Source organism: Micromesistius poutassou (assembly GCF_964030765.1).
Source record: "Micromesistius poutassou genome assembly, chromosome: 14".
In the NCBI taxonomy this organism is placed as follows: Eukaryota; Metazoa; Chordata; class Actinopteri; order Gadiformes; family Gadidae; genus Micromesistius; species Micromesistius poutassou.
Window position 1 is genome coordinate 16470305 of NC_140284.1, and position 19537 is coordinate 16489841.

Sequence of the window (19537 nt, forward strand, 5' to 3'; positions counted from 1 at the left end):
AATTGCAAAGACGATAAGCTACAGTACATGCATTCTAGTCTGTTGGACCCGACCATATCCAACATTCTTTGACGGTAGGCGTCCCTTTTTGTCGAACAGCAGGAACAAACGTAATTGGTTGAGGCTTAGCAGGCGGACCTGCTTCGAGGATTCTGGTTGGTCACTGTGAACGTCACTCAGTCTTTGGCAACATAGTGACAGATGAGTGTGAAAAAAACAAAAACAATCTCGCTGTGCTAGCAGCCATCTTGCGTGATCTTGTACAAGAAGAGAGGGGGGAATGTGATTACCGATCGGAACCGCAGCCGGAGTAAACCTCAGACGTTTACAAGGATACGCGATTCTCCAACCAACACTAAATTCAACCAACACTTGCAAAGCTCCATGTTGGTTTCGGATATAAGTTTGGTGTAAACAGTGTTACACGGCAGGCTGAACGCTAACGTCGGCGCTAGCCCCGCTAGCTCAGGTCGGTGTTCGCGGTTGTCATCACCCGGGGACTGTGAGTTGTTACCGGACCGGTTCGGGTCGTTCAGAGACCCCCGACAGACTCGATGGTTCAATAACGGACTGTTCTCCAGTGGTTCTTCGCTGTCCACTTCCCCGTGGATTGCCCGCCGTGATTATTCGGAAGAAGAAGACCGATGTTTTTCACATGGGGGGGAAAACATCGCAGCCTCGGCCGAAGTTGACTTTAAACTAGAAGCTGCGTGCGTTTAACTCCGTGTCTGCAGTGTTCATATTATAGTCGTTTTGAATAATAGTACATCTATGCAATTCCATATACAATGTGGATTATGTGTGTGCCTTTAAAGGCTTTTCTGCACAGGGCTGTCTCCTCCGTGCGTTGTTGACCTCGATTGTCGTATGAACCACATCGCGCAGCGGGCGGACACGGTGCCTACTAGTACTTTATTGATTGTCGGTCTGTTCTGCCTTCTGATCTGGGGCGACCTGAGACGATGCTTAATGTACATTATGTTGAGTTGTTGTGCATCGGTGCGACCTCCTACTTATTTACGCAGCTTGCCAGTCGACCTGTCCAATAAGCTATATATATATCTCCAAACAACCTCAAGGGATTTGCGTTCGACGGAGAGTCCAAACCTTTGAGACTCGTGTGTTTCTAACATCAGATCGATAGTTTTTTTCCTTCTTGCGCAAGCTGGACATGCCAGTGAATGTGAAGTGGATGGTCAACTAAACACCCTGGTCCCCCCCCGGCTCCATGCTGCGGTTCTCCCCGCCGCTCATCTGATACACACCGCTATACAAAGCAGCCGTGATTGGTTTGGGACTCTAATCCTCTGGAGTCACTGCTTCGGGATTTAATCGAAATAAAGGATTTGTCATTTGATCGAAAATGGGATCAGCGACCAAATTGGCATTCAGCGTTTTTCTCATCTCCTGTTCCTCAGGTGGGTTGAAATCATAACCTATGTTCATAACCGATGTACACACACGCTGCTTATAGACTGGCATTTATGTTGTGCGGTCTTATTGTTCATGTACTGTTATACAAAACATATTTTGAGAATCATATGTGGGCATTGGTGTATGAAAACATTGTACTTGTGTGATGGTGTACTTGTGACACCGTAGACGCTTAGGAGCGAGCGAATGTATTGTTCTACAATGCTGCTTCCCCCCTCCAACTAGGGCAGTCGTCATGACAAGTTTACTTATTGTACAAATCAAACATTTGTATTTGTGTCGACGATAATGCTGTGTGTGTGTGTGTGTGTGTGTGTGTGTGTGTGTGTGTGTGTGTGTGTGTGTGTGTGTGTGTGTGTGTGTGTGTGTGTGTGTGTGTGTGTGTGTGTGTGTGTGTGTGTGTGTGTGTGTGTGTGTGTGTGTGTGTGTGTGTGTACGCACGCACATGTATGTTCCTGGACCCATTCATCCAGTTGGATAAGTGGCGTGAATGCTGGGCCTCTCTATGCGGAAAATGGCCAACGTGTGCGTGATTGAGAGCGGGCAGTTGTATAATGCATACATCATGCAATGATTAATGCATTGTGTTCTTTGCGTGCGATGTAAAAACGCCTGCATTTTTGATCAACCCGCTACCACATTAAAATATTATAGATGTATGCAGATGTATGATTGAACAGCAGACCTGAAACAAGGAGCCTACTCGATGTTAGCGGGTCAAAGAGTAAACGATGCGAGTACATCGTTTCTGATGATAAAAATCGTAATACAACAATATAAATAGAGATTGGAGTCGTGGAATCTAAAGGGAAATGAGAGGGAAAGCTTTGTCATTTGAGATCCAACATGTCCACATGTACTCAATCCAATTAAATACAACTAAATCAAAGTTGCTGCTTCAGTCACGTCTAGATTATAGCGGGTATCTGCTGCACTCATAACTGCCATGGACTTTGACCTGATTAGAAAGATATGGAGGTTCTTGAATTGAGTGCAGGCTCTTTTGTGATGCGACGGAATAACACATTTTTATGTTTCTTGTTACAACAAACCCAGTCTCAAGAAAGTTTATTTATATGCTGCAATTCACTATACCCATACCCGGCCTTCCCAGGTTCTTGTATAATCCAATGTTGGTGTCGGTAGATGCAATGAATACCGAAGGCATTTGATTATGTAGCTATCAAATCATCATTTGGAATTAGTATCTGACGTTAACACCAAAGTTGAAAGGTTCTTTGGCAGGTTTACCGTATGGAGAGATTGTGCATGAAATCTACATCTCTGTCTCTCAAGGTTTGTTTAGAACTGATATCTTGCGTCCAGGGATAAGACTAATTGTATGTGACTAATTGTAGTCACACCTGGCCTTAAACGTTTCTCTTCAGTGACCACTTGTGACACAATTATGCTTTTATGCTTAACACTTAGGCTAGTTAATTGCATACAGCCCTTCCTTATGTTATAGGGGCTTTATTCAAATCTGTCTTTCCCCTGAGCAGGCTGGCTCTTGTCCGTTTCATAGTTGTTTCACAGCGATTTATATATACCGGCGTATATAATATACAGTTGCCTTATACAATATTAAATGCCACCGAGCCATTTTTGTATTAGTTGAGGGGAGTTGAGAGGTGGGTTTCATGACAACTTGATCTCTCAATTACGTGTGTAATTGTCTTGTGTACTAAGCTTGTGTCCCTCTGTTAGATGAAGATATCCAATCAGCCCCACGCACACACACAGTAGTTTTAGCCAATGCCGTGCAGGGGTTCAGGGCTGTCCACATCTTGCTCTGAAGGCCTACTGCTGTTCAAATCAAACAAGTACAACGTGGACACAATTTTCTCACTGGCACTTAATTGTTATGTTAAATTCTTTGGAGTTCAGGGCAGGATAGAACTAAATAATAATCCAAACGACAACCAATTCCATGTCCTATTACTTTTGCATCACATTTGCCCTTTTAGCTCAGGCTTTGCCAGCTTTTCCCGATCCTTGCAACTAGACCAGCAGGATGGATGGCTGCCTATCATTCCCATCAGTACTTAACCAGACAGCCCAACAGTGGACCATTAGAGAATGACAACACTTCAAATCCTCCTAAAACAAAGAATTATCTCTTCCCTTTTTGATATGGCAGTCAGGGATAATGTCACACTTAAGGCTTGAAATCCTCCATTTATGGAATCCTCTGCCTAAAGTGATGCAAAGCTTCTTTGTTCACCCCTGAATTGATCCCTTTTTTTTTTTTTAAGATTAAAGGAATGACGTCTTTATTATGACAATCTATCTCCAGTTGGATGACAGCACAGTGATTAAAGTGGGGATTTTTAGTCACTTAATATGTGCATTGTCTGCAGTTATATTTAGTGATAGTGGTCCTCATGCTCTAAGCTACTTTAAGAATAGTGGATCGCAAAAGTTGTGTAAGGTTAGGGTACACATGATAAACTAACTATATGCTTTGTTTCCCATGGACATAAATAAAAAAAAGATTAAGTACAAAAATCGACTATATACTAATGTTTAATAGTGCTGTTTCATGACTTTAAACTTGCTTATTGCTAGGGGCTATCTCCTTGCTTATTGAAATGATCCAAATGCTGTGAGCCATGCGTTGTTTACCAGAACATCAGCAACACCACTAACAATGTGCCTATAAAGGTACAAAGGTACAGAGTGCCATATTCAAAATGAGTCATGACCATGAACCTTTTTCCTATCTTTTAATTCCTTTTAATCTGTACACTTAGTAGCCTCATGCTGCTTTCCCCGTGTTACTTTCCCTCCCAAATTCTACAACGAATGCGGAAATACCACCTTTGCCTACTCTCTGAATTAAGAAAATAAAAAGTCCCACAGTTACGATTACCCCTCAGTGTGAGAGGCTTCCCTCTTAGGAGCACAATTAGTATGTGCATTGCTCATTACTTGAGTGTTCTGCTCAAATTAGGTGATCATTGGTCTCTTATTGTTGCTCCCGGCCTATTAGGATCTGGAGCTCAGAATAACTCAGGAGACGCTGCCTGTGATAAAAAAGAATCAAGTGGTAGATCACCAAGTGAAACGATATCCTCAAAATAATTGCTCTTCAGCTAGGGTATAAGATGAGTGCGATCAGCCTGCTCAAGGCCATTCACCCACTCTATTCTAGCACATAATCCTACCTGCCTCGACATGATTCATTAATGGAACAGTGATGGACGTTTGACGGCCTCTCAGTATCGTATACCAGCAGGCCAGAGCATGGTCGTCGTCCTGTGGTCAGAGTTCCCTAGGTTGTTTTTAGGGATCGACCGATATGGATTTTTTTTAAGGCCAATACCGACACAGTTTTTTTTTCATCAGTCTTAGCAAATGACCGATATACCGATTTCCTTGAGCCGATATTTGTAGCCGATACTGCATTTGCGCCCTCAATTTACATCATAATTACAGCAAATTACACAAAACAAGTCTCAATTTAAAAAAAAAAAGGAACATTTATTAAAATCATGCCGGGAAAAAATAAAAATAAATAAAAACGGCCGATATATTGGTCAATCACTATTGTTTTTCTCCATGTCTCTCTCGCTCTTCACACACTGGTGGTCCACTGCTCCCATCCCAACGTGGAGCCCTTTTTTGTGAATTTCAAAAGTGATGCTTGGCCGACGTAGAGCGTGCCTTCCTGTCTGCAGCCCTCATCCCCGCAGCCATGGCACACTACAGCATTGCCAAAGCAAATAGCCCAAGTCACATGTGGCACTTCTTACCAGTGGGGTTGTTTGTTCTATTCTTAGGTCAATATCCAACTTGTTGATCAGTGACAATATGCTAAGGAGCAAGTTTGTTCATCTCCAATAGTTGTTTGAAAGTAATTTCCCTGTGGCATTTGTTGATCGTTCAATTAGAGAATCTGCTTCTTCTGCCGGTTATGTTTTTGTTCTGGATTTTTCTTTCTTGAGTTTGGCTGTGCAGAGGCCTTGGATTTCAAGCACCAAGTTAGTGTGGCAGGCCATAGTACCATGATTGCATGCATTATTTATACCAAGCAGTTGGAGCTAACATTGCTCATTGTTATAGGCAGCATATTTGGTAAACGCATGTATGCCTTGTTTGTTTCCATTTGGTTTACACCAGGCTGCTGTTGTTCTCCCATGTGCCTGAGAATCGGTCACACAGTTTGGGGTAGAGCTGAGACCCAATGTAACAAAGTTTCAAGCAACCCCCCTCACCGCTTTCTCTATCTTCATCATTACAACGATGAAAATGGTGGATTGGGTTTCCAAGTTAAATTCAAAAGTGGATCTTTGATCGTGTGTCATTTGGTCATAAGAGCAGTTTTTCAATGGAGGGGAGCATTTAACTAAGGGGTGCACTGGGTGCATGCACCATAATGTGCACCCAGCTATTTTCAAGACGTGGGCTGAGGATTGCAATTGATCCCCGGTGGGGATGAGGATTGCAATTGATTTCAATGATGCACACGCCCTCAATCTGCATCTGAAACCCTAAACATGTCGTGCTAGGCTTCAGTCATTTAAATAAGCCATTTTCATGGGGGAACTGAGTCATGTTCCGTCTGACACAAACATTTTGTGAATACACTTACTACTCCATTCCTGTCGATCATCAGAAAACATCCACAATGTAGCATTGCAAAAAAAATTATACAATGACACAACCTCATTAGGGCAACAAGAGGTCCATTCTCAACATTGTGTACTAATGCCACTTGTTGGACTCAAGGACTGCAAGTCTATTCATTCTGTTAAACAGCCTAATGCAGCGATGAAGTCAGAGCTCCTAATCCTGGCTGGAATGTCCAGCAGCCCTTGGCTCTCTGCTTCAACTCCTGCTGCTCCACTCCGGTCTTCCTCCCCTGGCACTGGTCTTAAGCACTATACCTGCCTTCCACACCCCTCCCCCCTCCCCCCCCAGAAAAAAAAGCTTTTAATGGAATTTCATGTACACTAGAATATGATACTTTTGTTTTGATACTTGTGTTTACTGGTTCAAGTCAGAATACAGGATACAAGATACGTTTGTTTTTCCCTTGGTTTATTTCAGAATACATGGCCAGGCACCACATGCAAATATTGTGTAACCAAAACTAGCCCAGATCGCCCAACATCTACCCTGGATGCACATCAGGGCTTCCATTTGCATATGTAGTAATTTTCTCGAGCAAATAAGGTATTGATGTATACCAGATGTATACCAATAGGCAAACATTGCACATATTGGGTCATCTATGAATGATTGAATAGATTGGTTTCCCCTTTGACTGGTTTGTTTGTACTTGACCAAAATATATGGATACGTTGTGTTGCAATCGGTTTACCAACCTATAGGCTTTGAGTTTGATCCCATGTGTGTGGTCAAAGGGGTCAAAATAAACATTTACGATATTTAACGCCTGGTTTCAGGCTTAGCCGGCGGACCCATGTTTACAATGCAGGGGGCTAGAATAGGCGTTCATCCATCTGGAAAGGGCATGTATTAGCAAATAAATGTTCTTATTTAACTTGAGAGGCTTGGTTTCGGGTGTAATCCGCACAAAGCTCTCAAACTCTTTCTTCTGCGTAGCGTTCAATCCACAACCCTCGCTGCATGTCCCTGGCCTGTGGTCCTGTGCACACTTGTCAACGTTTCAAACACGCCACCACCAGAGTTTTTGACAGGTCACTTGATGTTTGCCCAGGGACATTTAATACCTGACGAGCGAGAATTTGATACAGGGTTTTTGCAGCTATATGCTGGGCGGTCTGTAAACAAATGTGGGATATATTTGAGCCCTCTGTCCCCGCGTCCTTCGCGGTCACTGCGTGTTTCGTCCTATGGAGTTTGCATGGCATTCAGGGGAAAGTGTCAGCTCCCACTCCCTATGGCAGTTCTTCAAAGCTCCGCCCCCCTCGTGGTTAATCCCTCCCTCGCTCACGCCGGGTCAGATAAGGAGGAGGGCTCTTCAGGATGCCTGCTGAGCCGGTTGGGATGGGGCGAGGGAGTTGGACGTAAGCTTTTCCTAAACTGTGCCACAAGGAAAAGTCAAGACATGGAATAATTCTTCCTCTTAATATCCTTGGGTTTGAGATGGTCGACTGAATGGATGAGACTAGATATGTTGTGTGATTATGGTGAGAATAATGTGATGGTCTGTTCTTAAAGACTGCGACGTATAATGTTCTGGCTGTATACTTTTTTTTTTTTTTTAGCTAATGAAATGAGTAATAATTAGCAACATTGATTATCGTCTGAAGAATGATGCATTGTCCTGCATATGCCAATCCATTATCATTACTTGTGTTTTGAGCCACAACGGCTACAATAGAATTTGAAGGTTTTTTGTTTTTTTATACACGCAGATTGTTCTCCTCTTGGCAGCATTGGGTCTTTGACCAAGGATTTTTGTTGGTGACTGCCTGCTCCTGCTGAATAGATCCCGGCGAGTGCACTCCCTCAGTGTTTTCATTTAGGCCCCGGACAATCCCACTCACCCCAGCAGTCAATAATCAGCAATGACTTTTGAATGAGGGTGCCGGGGTGGGGGCTCCCCGCTTTGTGGGATTTTGTTAAGCGTCTGGGTCAATTTGTCCGATTCAATTTGCTGGCCTAGATCTGTAATCACGGTGCGGAGACCTCAAGCGCTCGATGTGCATCTTCTCCAGCCCTCTTCCCACTCCCATCTCCCAGGCGTGGATGTGACAGTAATTCCAGCAGATTCCGTGTAATCCTAATAATGGTGACTTGTTGTCTTCTGGAACTAATCCACCCGCATTAATCCCCCACCAAGGGCCAATTAGTAAATTAATTCCTCCCCAAAATAAATATATTTCTATAATTTTTTTGTTATTCTGTGCAACAGCACACTTGGCTGCACAGTGTTGTTGATTCTTTTCTCTCGTTTCATTGAGACACTGTTCTGTCTTCGTTGTTGGCCGTTCGTGTTCACACAGTGCTTAAAATGAATGAAGAGGTTTGTATTGGCCGGACTCCATGAGTGATTGGAGATGTATCCTCGTTCCAGTCCACTCCGCATGACACTCAAGTGCTATCACAATGAAGCTCCATTAGATTTCACTTCCTTGTGTGTTTACATTCCCCCCCCCCCCCCCCCCCCCGTTAGGAGCGACCTCTCTAGCTGACCTTACCATATGAACATACTGTATGAACAAACTCATCGCAGTAGAAGCAAAGCAATGCTCCGTTGTATTCTATGCCACCTCGTAAATCTGTCTTTTAGTGTGCTTTAAAGTGCTGTCATGTAGTTACCTAGTATGTTTTGCTGAGCTTTAACAGCCGGTAGTAAATGGCACCATCCGGATCCACGATTTGACGTGTGAGGAAATGTTGCCTGTTTCTTCTCACGGAAAGTCTTGGTCGTTAATGGCGATGCAAACTGCGCAACCAACCGCCTCTTACTCGACCTGCGTGGCGAGTTACCCTGTTGCAGGCCCGGGGCTCTCAGTGTTCCAAGTTTAGCTGACACATCCAGTCATCCATTATTGATTGCTTGCATAAATGTCACCGTGCATACCTCCTCCACTGTCTAGGGAGTTAGAGGAGGCAGGTATGTAGTCAGTAGTAACCTCTTTTTTTTTTTTTTCTTCTGCTACTCGTAGTCCGACTGGCACCATTTGCATGCTAACCATTGGCAGGTGTTGCGGATTGCCCTTTTCTCTCCTACTTTATGCCTCTCTTCAGCAAAATTGATTTCAATTATTTTGAAACGCCAGCTCAAGGCTGTGACGCAAAAGGGCCTTTCTTTTTTTTGGTTGAGGTTTAACAACAAAGCAATGAGTCCAGGGAACGAACACACACACACACACACACACACACACACACACACACACACACACACACACACACACACACACACACACACACACACACACACACACACACACACACACACACACACACACACACACACACACACACACACAGAGAGAGAGAGAGGTGTGCATGTATTGTGTGTCTATGTATACCTTCTTTGCTTTGGCACGTTCCATGCTTTTCTTTCACGCAGGCAGAAGTGTGACTGCCTCCTTCGAAACCCCACCCTCCGCTCCACATCCTCAGGCCTTGAGTGAGCTGTTTTTTCGGTTTCGAAGAACCACTTGAGGTTTTCACTGGGGTTAACCACAAAACAGCCAGATTCCATTGTTGTTCTTTCAAAACCCTACGTTTGCCCGCAGGCCCGGTTTCTCAAAATTTGTATTCAATATTCCTCTTCTTGCATTTGGATTATCTTAAAATCCAAGGATCAGCCTGTTCTAAAGAATTTAGCTTTGTGTTTATTTTCGTTCTCCTTGGGGTATGAGCCGCGGCTCTCTATTGGCTGCGTAGCGGCGGCGTAGGAGTGCGAGGTATTGTGATGTGGATCCCATGGACGCAGCTCACTGAGGAAGTTGGGGTTTAACCTGCGCCAACTGAAGTCAATGCTTTTTATTTCCGTTTGTTCCCCGTAGCCAATTCCTTTGTTGTAAACACTTTGTGGCTTTGTTCAAATCCTAAAACATCACTACCTGATATTTTCTTCTTTGTATGGCAGTAATAACCGCAGTGTATTCTGGTTTTACTGCCATCTGAATTGTTCACGGAACAGGCAAGGAAATGGGTTGCATTGCGGTACAGCGCAGCAGCACACAGCGAAAGCCTCTCCATCCCCTCTCCCGTGCAGCCTGGGTTATGCTGAACACGAGATTCTGCATTCCCAGTGTGCTATCCCATTACCCTCCTATCTGGGTCCATCACATCCATGAGCCAGTAAATCATAGCACAAGTAGGCAGCGGGATTGTTTTCTTTGCTGCGCAGCCCAAAGGAGCATTGAAATGCCCAGAAAAGCAATGGGATTAGTAAAGGTCAAATAAAATGTACCACTAATTAAAAAGAAAAAATACGTTGGGTATCTTGATTTTTTTGCTTTATATTTAACAAGTCTTTACTGGAGGACGCTGCTGCAACCTGTGTGGAAACCTACTTCCTACAGAGTGGCGCATGTAGATAGATGATAGATGAATACTTTATTGTATAATTCAAAGTCACAGTGGCTTGTACACGTCACACATGACGGCATACACATACAACATAAACAAGGCGATAAAAAAAAAAAATCTATCCACACGGATGATATGGACGATAAAAGATGTACTAAGTAAAATGTAAATGTGTCAAAGCTGGAGTACCCTCGTGGAGACCCCCCCCCTCCCATGAAGTGACTTTCCCTCCAGAGGCTCGTCAGCCATGGTTAATTACAGGGCCCGGTCAGGCCCCTTTGCTGGAGTCTGAGGACAGCTGTCTGAGTGGATGATCAGTCTGGGCACCCTGCGGCGTCCGCTGCGCGCCCAGCACGCCACGATGAACGCTGGCCCAGCGCTACGGGCAAATGTGTCCGAACGGCGTGCTCCGGGTTAGGCTGTGGTAAAACGTCCGCTATTTTGCAAATGCTGCGTTTAGGTCGCCAACAACCGATCTCAATTGTATAGCCTGTTTGTCTTTTACCGCAGTTAACCAAGGACAGATGATGTTCTTATTTTATTTATCAACGGCCCCAAGGCAGGAATACGTGTTTGGCTGCAAGGACGAGAACGCTTTCCTCGAAACTCAAAAGCTCTTTTTTTTTTTTTAGTTATCGGCCAAAATACAGCATGCTTCATGTATTCAATCAAATATGTTTATTGGTAAAGATGGTACATTTTTATGCCAACCGATATTAACACATCTAAGTAAGGTATGTGTATGCACATTAGCAAACGAGCTCCTTAAGTGCTGCAATTAAAACTTTGTGATTAAAACTGAGTGTTAAATTACATTTTTATGGCTATTGCTCTATCGTTCCAAGAAAATAGAGGCCTTTGTAAATTGCTTTGGACTTTGGCTTTGTGAAAAGCTTTTTATAAAAGCACAACCATGGATTAGAAACATTAGTTTAACGAGGTTTAGCAAAATCGTGTTGTTTGTGATATATAGGCTATTTGTTGGGTATATATGTTAGTTTGGATTGTATCGTGCAGTTGACACAAGGGTGGATCCTTGGCATCTAAAAATAAAGTGTCTTTATTGTAGCACTTAAAGAGTTGCTTTGCTTACTCTCTCTTTCCTTTTTTTGGCTACATATTTCGTTAAATGCACTAACTGGAAGTCTCTTTGGAAAATAGCATCTGCTAAATAAATGTAATGTTATCTTAATTGAATCAAAGCAATTAACAGCATACACATTTCTTTCAAGGGTTATTTTCATTAAAAGATAAGTACACAGCTTGTATTTTATCCCTTATACCTCCAAAATCACTTGTATTTCAACCATTTGTAAGCTTTTAACAAAGAATTGCAACATTAACGGTAGTGCCAGTTAAATTGATCAGTTACAAATTCGATTGCAATCTGGTCTGTACTTGCACCCAGGCATTGTTGCTGTGGTCTGTTCTAATCTGCCATTACAAACCACAAAAGTACGATTCAAGACTTTTGGCAGCATTTTTATCGGCCTACCGGAGTTGACCTGCGCTTGCATCATCTGATCTGCCGTTCTGCTCGTAATGAGGCTCCGGTATTCTGCAGGCAACTGTCATTTTCATGTCCAAACGTCTCCCTCCCCACCTGCTCAGGAGCCATCCTGGGACGCACCGAGACCCAGGAGTGCGTCCACTACAACTACAACCCGTCGGCGGCCGAGAGCCGGGTCAACCGCAGCGGGGTCGAACCATGCGCCGGCGAGAAGGACAAGAGGCTGCACTGCTTTGCCACCTGGAGGAACGTGACGGGCACGGTGGAGGTGGTCCGTCAGGGCTGCTGGCTGGATGACGTCAACTGCTATGACAGGTAACCCCCTCGCCCCCCCACCCCCCCCGCCAACCAGCAGCAGAACCACCACCACCACCCTCCCTTTCCTTCTGGTCGCATAACAAATCCTGTTTTTCAGGGGTTTGTGGAGAAATGTTGTGTTTGGAGCAGGCTTGTGCAGTACTGTCCTGTGGGCTGTTTATACAAGTAGCTACTAATGCGCCGTGCTGCTCGTGGCCCCTGTTTGACGGTCTTGTGTTGATCATGTGCGGGATTCCGTGTTCAGTGGCCCACTGTTTTCGTGAATGAGTTGTTTTCCAGCGTGGATAGGCTCCATAGTTGTTTTTACTAGTGCTTACTGAATAATTTCATTCACGTCATCACTATATGAATATGCTCATTGATCTCTACTGAATAGACTGAATTGGGATAAATACTATATTTGTAAAATGTACCATTTAAGTTGGTGTTGGACAGCCAATATCTTAAATATGCACAAATAAATTGTTTAGAGCTCTGAAATAGTTAATATCTATAATTTGAATAACAATGTTAATGTGTGTATATATATATATATATATATATGTATTCATTCATTCTGTTTATTAGGTTTTCCAATGTATCTCAATATACACAATCAATCATACATACGGGTCCTCTCCCTCCTCCCCTCACATCCCCATAGCAGTGATGAACAGGAATGGGGAGACCTTCAAGTACAAAATAGGTCGTTGTTCAGACTGCAGACACAAAGAAGGCATTTAACAAAAATAAGAACACAGAACGGATCACAGTGTATGAATGCGGAACATTTTAGCTATCATTATGGGGCTTTAGTTATCCCCATCCTCTGGGACAACTGTCACGGTCTAGAACGTCTAGAGAAGGTGTCCATGTTCTTTCAAATGTTCTCAATGAACCTTTCAGGGAGAATTTAATCTTCTCTGGCTTGACGAAATGTAATACATCCTTTATCCATCTAGTGTAGGTAGGTGGCGATACATGTTTCCATACCAAGAAGTATGAGGCATCTTATTTCATATTAGCAAGCATGCTTGCCAAGTCTAACATCAAATGTTAGATTTTGTATTGCTGGATTTAAATCTTATATTAAACAGTTTTTAGAATGATGATAATGTCATTCATAGAATGATGAATGATGAATGATGATAATGTCCAGTGTTCATTAATAAAAAGTTGACAATAATATCATTAATATGATCACGTAATAAATAACAACTGTGCCGCCTTCAATACTTGTTGATTTATCGCTGGTCGTACCGTCGTCGCAACGTTCAACAATGCAATTGCATTGCAACATGATTTCCTTATATCGTGCAGCCTAGTTTGTACTTCAGATATGCTGCAGCCTAGCATTGAATCTCGTAAGTGTGAAATTACATACATTTTTGCACTTGTTAATTCCTGAGAAACGCAGTAAAAGCAACTAGCCACAGGCACTGCATAACAACCAGGGAACAGAGAACAGAGGAGGTGTCGAAGAGCTAAACAGGTTTGCTCACAACCATCTGATGACATATTACTTTGTCAGGAGTTTCTCAACACCTAGCACACAATGCAAGTTAAAGCACGATTGAGCATTAATCTTTTCTGCATTTGGTCCAGTTTGCCAGTCATTGATGTAGTTCGATTGTACAAAAAACTGTCGGAAATAATTTATTAACGAATAATTTTGAATCGCCGCCATTCATCAACAAAGATAGAATTCAGGTGAAAGTCACACAGTTGACTTTACCTGGTTAGCTCTCCAACCAAGTCAAGTTGGGGCTAAATGTGATTCCGTGTTTCACAGAGAACTTGAGTGGACTTCACTGGAGAAATCTTTCCATATAATAAATCGTGCAACTGTTGCCGTCTTCCTGTCTCTCGCCCAGAGCCATGAGGGTTTTGACTGATGTTTAGGGCTATTAAAATTCTCAGAAGCGCTGTGGATAGAAACTAGCAGATGCTCCGAGCTGTCTGGCAGACTGAAGCCTGAATTATATCAATGTGAATGGACAGAAAGTGTCGGCAAATGGGTTCACAACAAGCGTGTTCAATGCTCACCGAAGATATGTTTTGGACGACAGTTTTGAAATCAAATGTGCACCGTCCATACAGTGTTTTGTCTGTCTGACATTCTAGAATCGAAGGTATCAGATATGGTCAGATTTTACGTTAACATTTCTTGAAAGTCTTTCATATCATTGTGTGAGCCACACAGTTTGGTGGATGAGGAACATTGTTTCACATTGCTTATAACTGCATTAGGTACTCTATTATATTATAAAATAGTTAGATTTGGTTTGTTCAATATTGTGACCAGATCCCAATAGCCGCCACTTTGGAGAATTTAAAACATCCTAACCGCTAGTAATCATATCAGCGAGCATATAGTGTCACTCAGCCAGTTTCTTGTTCAAACTTCGACCAACGGCAGATAAACGCTGAAAATGTTCCTTCCACAATTTTTTGGATGGTTGTCCCTGCGTAGGCCGAATGACCTACAAGCCAGTTAACATGACCTAGTCCATTGTTGCGGCAGTTTCACAGAGAGCTTATGAAAATCCCTCCCTCTCAACACTGGTGCGTTTCCACTCACCAACCAACAGCTGCCGAGCATGGAAAGGCACTTTTAGTCACAACAACTCCAACTGTTGCGTATGGGAAAGAAAAGGTGACGTGTATGGGAAAGAAAATGGTCTAAACTATTTGAAGTTCAGCGTGCTCAAACCACGGCTGATATTAAGAAGGGGGGGGGGGGGGAAGAGAGTGAGATGATGGAAGTTTGATACTTGATCAAAGGTTTTCATTTCATAGGTCCTTTTTTTTTTAAACCTTTTTTACTTGTGTGTTGGAGCAATTATTATTTTCGGGCTGATTGACGGAGGCCTTTCAGGAGTTGCGCTGAAGGTGTTGAGTGCACGGGGCACTGTGAGCCGCTGCCAACGCAGACGTCACCCGGACGCCGCCTTGACTTGTTCCACACACTCTGAACTTTTTAATAAAAGCCTGACGTTCACTCTCTCCAGCGAGGGTTCTCTTTAGAAAATGTACACCCACACACTTTGTTACACGGAGAAAAGGACAACTTTGCCATTGACACCCGGTTCCACGGCTCAACGAAACGCCACCCCACCCAATTGTTGCCGCACTTGAGGCCCTCTCCATGTTGTGTAAACATGTTTTGCCTTGGAGTGCACCACCGCCCCCGCCCCCCTCCCCTTCTCGCCCCACCAACAGCCTTTCCCGAACCTGATGTTATCTCGCCGTGGCTTAACGTCCAACGGGGCTGCCAGCAAACATTTCTCGCTTGGCGTGACAGGGCGAGAGAAAGAGAGGGAGGCGGGGAGGCCCTGGCTGAGCTCTGGTTACCTGGAGGCTCTTGTCATAGCATGCCACTGAACCCGTTTACCTCCCACCTGCAGTAACTGGATCGATTTGTTTTCCGTTTCTTTTTTTTTTCTCCCAGTGTGTGTGGTATGTTGACAGGTTATTTTTTACCCTGCATAACTCCACAGTTAGGCTGCTGACCCAAGAACCCCCCCCCCCCTGGGGGCAACAAAGAAATACACAAAGTGACCAAACCATACAACTATTGTGTAAATAAAGGCTGGTGTTCACCTGAGGAAAACGTCTCTCATGCTAATTCAAAGCTTCCTTATCCACATTCTGACGTGCGACTGCACTGGGGTAAAAAGCGTTCGGCAGTGGCATGTGAGACAAAGAGCATGCATTTCTCATGCAAGCTGTGAACCGATATGCCACATTGGTCATGGTAGATCCAAGTCTATGCATCCCCAGTAATGAGGGTAGAAACTCAGATTTCTTGTTTTTAAACAAGGAGTTCCCCCTTTACTTTCCTAGCTAGCGATACTTCCTTACTATGACCCTAACGTGCTCAGTGTTTTTCTTTGCCAGTAAAACCCAATTTCAATTGCTTGAATAAATCCTGCTTCAGGTGTGCATTCGTTAATTATACGGTACGCCCTTTGGTTATACTTTACATTATTTTTTTTATAGTGCATCTGAAAAAGGCCAGATGGCTCATTGTGGATCATGAAGCCAGAGGCCGTTGAACATCCTGTGACACACCCCTCTCCCCCACCCTGCTCTTTTACAGGAACGAGTGTGTGGAGAAGAAAGACGATCCAGAGGTCTTTTTCTGCTGCTGTGAAGGCAGTATGTGCAACAAAAAGTTCTCCTACAACCCAGACACGAAGCCCCCAATACAAAGTAAGTTTGTGTGTGTGTGTGTGTGTGTGTGTGTGTGTGTGTGTGTGTGCGCGTGTGCGTCACCACACCTGTGCTGTCAAATAATGGACTTTGTCTTGCTAGTTGTCGCCCTGCTTTTCAGCATGATGACTAGCAAACAACATGACACGAAACGCCTCTGTTTCTCTCGTTCCCCGCTAAGCCACAGCAGCTGCGGTCCCCCGCCCATTGTTAAATATAACACAATAACCATCTGAAGGCTGTGATCGTCTGAATTCAAAAATATCCGTAACATCCAACCGGAGGAGCTCATACAAAACAGTCTCATCCTTGGCAGCACAGGTGATTATTAAGGAACCAGTATATAATTACCCTATGGGCTCACAGAACCACCAGCTGGGCTACCAATGCCTGGTGCCTCCCCCATCTGGACCGATGGCCGCTACTTATACTGCTCCTTTACGTGGCAGGTTATAAGCAATCCCAACGGCTCACGTTGAATGTCATGCGTTTTATTCCGACCCCTTCCCTGCTGAACAAGCCTCATCCCAGATCCACGGCTTGAACGTCACTCACCTTGACCTGTATTGTTAGTTCATTTATTCTTAGACAAGCCCCCAGTGACACAAATCAAAAAGTTGACAGACTGGTTGACAGAAAAATTGCGATTGAACCTGTTGGTCTCACCAACTGTGTGTGTGTGTGTGTGTGTGTGTGTGTGTGTGTGTGTGTGTGTGTGTGTGTGTGTGTGTGTGTGTGTGTGTGTGTGTGTGTGTGTGTGTGTGTGTGTGTGTGTGTGTGTGTGTGTGTGTGTGCTCCCATAATAGGGGAAAAGCGCTGACACTAGGTTGTTTTAAATAGGAAAGAAAAGCTGTGTCGGGCGGGCGGTTGGTTCAGCCAGCTCCCTATCTCCCTACTCCGTTGGTGTGGTCCGCCCAGTTATGCAACCATTCGTGTATTTTAGGAAGCCACTAACTAGATGTGGAATGTCCCGGATATTTGGAATGGAGATAATATGGGCGTAGGGTGGGCACAAATTTAAAAAAAAAACAACCCTTATGAACCTCACTGCCCTCATGAGCACAGACCCGGCATGTCCGTGCAGCAAACAAGTAAGGCCAGGCTGCACGGGCCACGCGCGCACATACACATGCAGGGGCCACTGCTTTTTTTAACCTAGCAACAGTGTACTATCTGTGGCAGAGAGAGAGAGAGAGAGAGAGAGACTCGAAGATGGAGGGGAGGTTTAGAGCGAGCGAGCGAGCATGACCTGCTGACCAGGGATCTCACAGCGGAGGAGTGGCGTGAGCCGTAATGCCCATCGGTCAAGGGGAGGACAGGGTCCCATTTGCCAGAACGCATCACGCACGCAGTGGGCCAGGCTGACGCTGTTTCTGCCGCCGCTGCCGCCGCCGCCGCTGCCGCTGCTGCTGCTGCTGTGTTCCAAGAGCTCAGCGGCTCTTATCCCGCTCAGGGCTAAAACTGAGCGCTGGCTGGTCGGGGCTGCGGGGAGGGAGGGAGGGGGGGAGAGGGAGGGTTAATAGATTTGGGTTTGAGGGGGGGGTGGGGCGGGGTGGTAGAGTGGTGCTTAGGCATGCGTGAGGGAGCTGGAAGGGAGGGAGGGGGGGGGGGGGGGGTACGGGGCGGGTTGAGCTGCAGCGCCATGTAACGGCACCCCAGGGGTCGCACGCATGCAGAGGCAATACAGCAGAGCCAGTGCAGTTGAGGTCAGCTCTCTTTCTCTCTCTCTCTCTCCATCCCTCCCTCCCTCCCTCTGCTTGCTCACGCTCATGTATCCATCCATCTGCACACAAGTTCCGGATCCCGCTGTTGTCAGATGGGATTGGTGGTGATGGGGAAAGGGATGGTCCGGGGACAGCGTATGCTTGGCCTCTTATCAGCAAAACACCGGTGACCTTAAATGCTCTAGCTTCTGCAAAGCATCTCTATGAGGAATGTGTTGACATAGTTTGTATGTGATGGTTTTAGCCCCCATTTGAATACAGGGTTTGGAATTAAGTAGATGATGTATTATATATGTGTTGTTTATCATCCAATATTAGTAACTCTAATTCACTCCTCAACTTCTGATGACGACCGTCAAGATGGGAGGCTTAAATTCCTGGCAGGCTATCACCGATTATGTCACATCAAAAATTCCCCCTCATTTTCCAACGCCTTTTTTTTTTTCTTTCTTTTTTTTTCAGTGCTATCCCATGTCACTGTTGTTGCTTTCATTGACCTTTGTGCTCGTCTCTCTCTCTCTCTCTCTCTCTCTCTCTCTCTCTCTCTCTCTCTCTCTCTCTCTCTCTCTCTCTCTCTCTCTCTATGTCTCTCTCTCTCTCTATGTCTCTATGTCTCTTTATCTCGCCACCAGCGACTTCCAACCCAGTGACCCAGAAGCCCCCAGTGTTGACCACGCTCATGTACTCGCTGGTGCCCATCATGGGCATCACGGCCATCATGCTCTTCTCCTTCTGGATGTACCGCCACCACAAGCTGGCGTACCCACCCGTCCTAGTGCCCACCCAGGTATGAAAACCTCAGCCGCCATCTGACCAGTGTACATGTTGTGGTTGTGGTGGTAGTGGCTGTTGTTGTAGTTGTTGTTCCTGGTTTGTATATTGCCAACTATTGCATAATGTTGATATGAACAGGAAAGATTGTGTACGTTCCATCAAGGCGGCGCACTCATCCCTTGTTTTGGCATCCCTTCTTTGTATTTTTAAGAAAAGTTTGACAAACCTATGAGAACGCTACTGGCTGAGGCTGTCACTGAGCAGCACACATGTTGGTTGTTCTGTGTAAAACTTCTGCCCACCGGACTGTCAGACCCTTGACAGACGAGACTTGCTTTTAAACTCTGCACCACATATCCATGACAGCCCGGGCTACCAGGGCTCAAGTCCTCTGTCGGGTTGGACAGGTGATTGACAGCCCACACACAGGTGAAGGTCCAGTCGAAGAGGACTTTAAACACCATCCCTTGCGATGTGATATGATCCGTAATTTATGCAAGGGGAGGTTGGTACTCAAGTCAATTTACTATGAGTCAGATAGTATAATGGTTACCTTAGAACATGTATGGTAGACTGCCAACAGGTTATGTGGTTTTGTTTT

The 19537-nt window shown here is 44.7% G+C and overlaps 1 protein-coding gene across 1 annotated transcript in view; it reads left to right on the forward strand.

The window, feature by feature from the left end:
* The first annotated feature begins 256 nt into the window (after positions 1-256).
* acvr2aa (activin A receptor type 2Aa) overlaps positions 257-19537 on the forward strand; it is a 33534-nt gene continuing 14253 nt past the window's right edge. The window contains exons 1-4 of the mRNA XM_084478618.1: positions 257-1418; positions 12028-12241; positions 16326-16438; positions 18795-18949. Coding sequence (XP_084334744.1) covers positions 1364-1418; positions 12028-12241; positions 16326-16438; positions 18795-18949 — 537 coding nt within the window. The 5' untranslated portion in view covers positions 257-1363. The remainder of the gene's footprint in view (positions 1419-12027; positions 12242-16325; positions 16439-18794; positions 18950-19537) is intronic.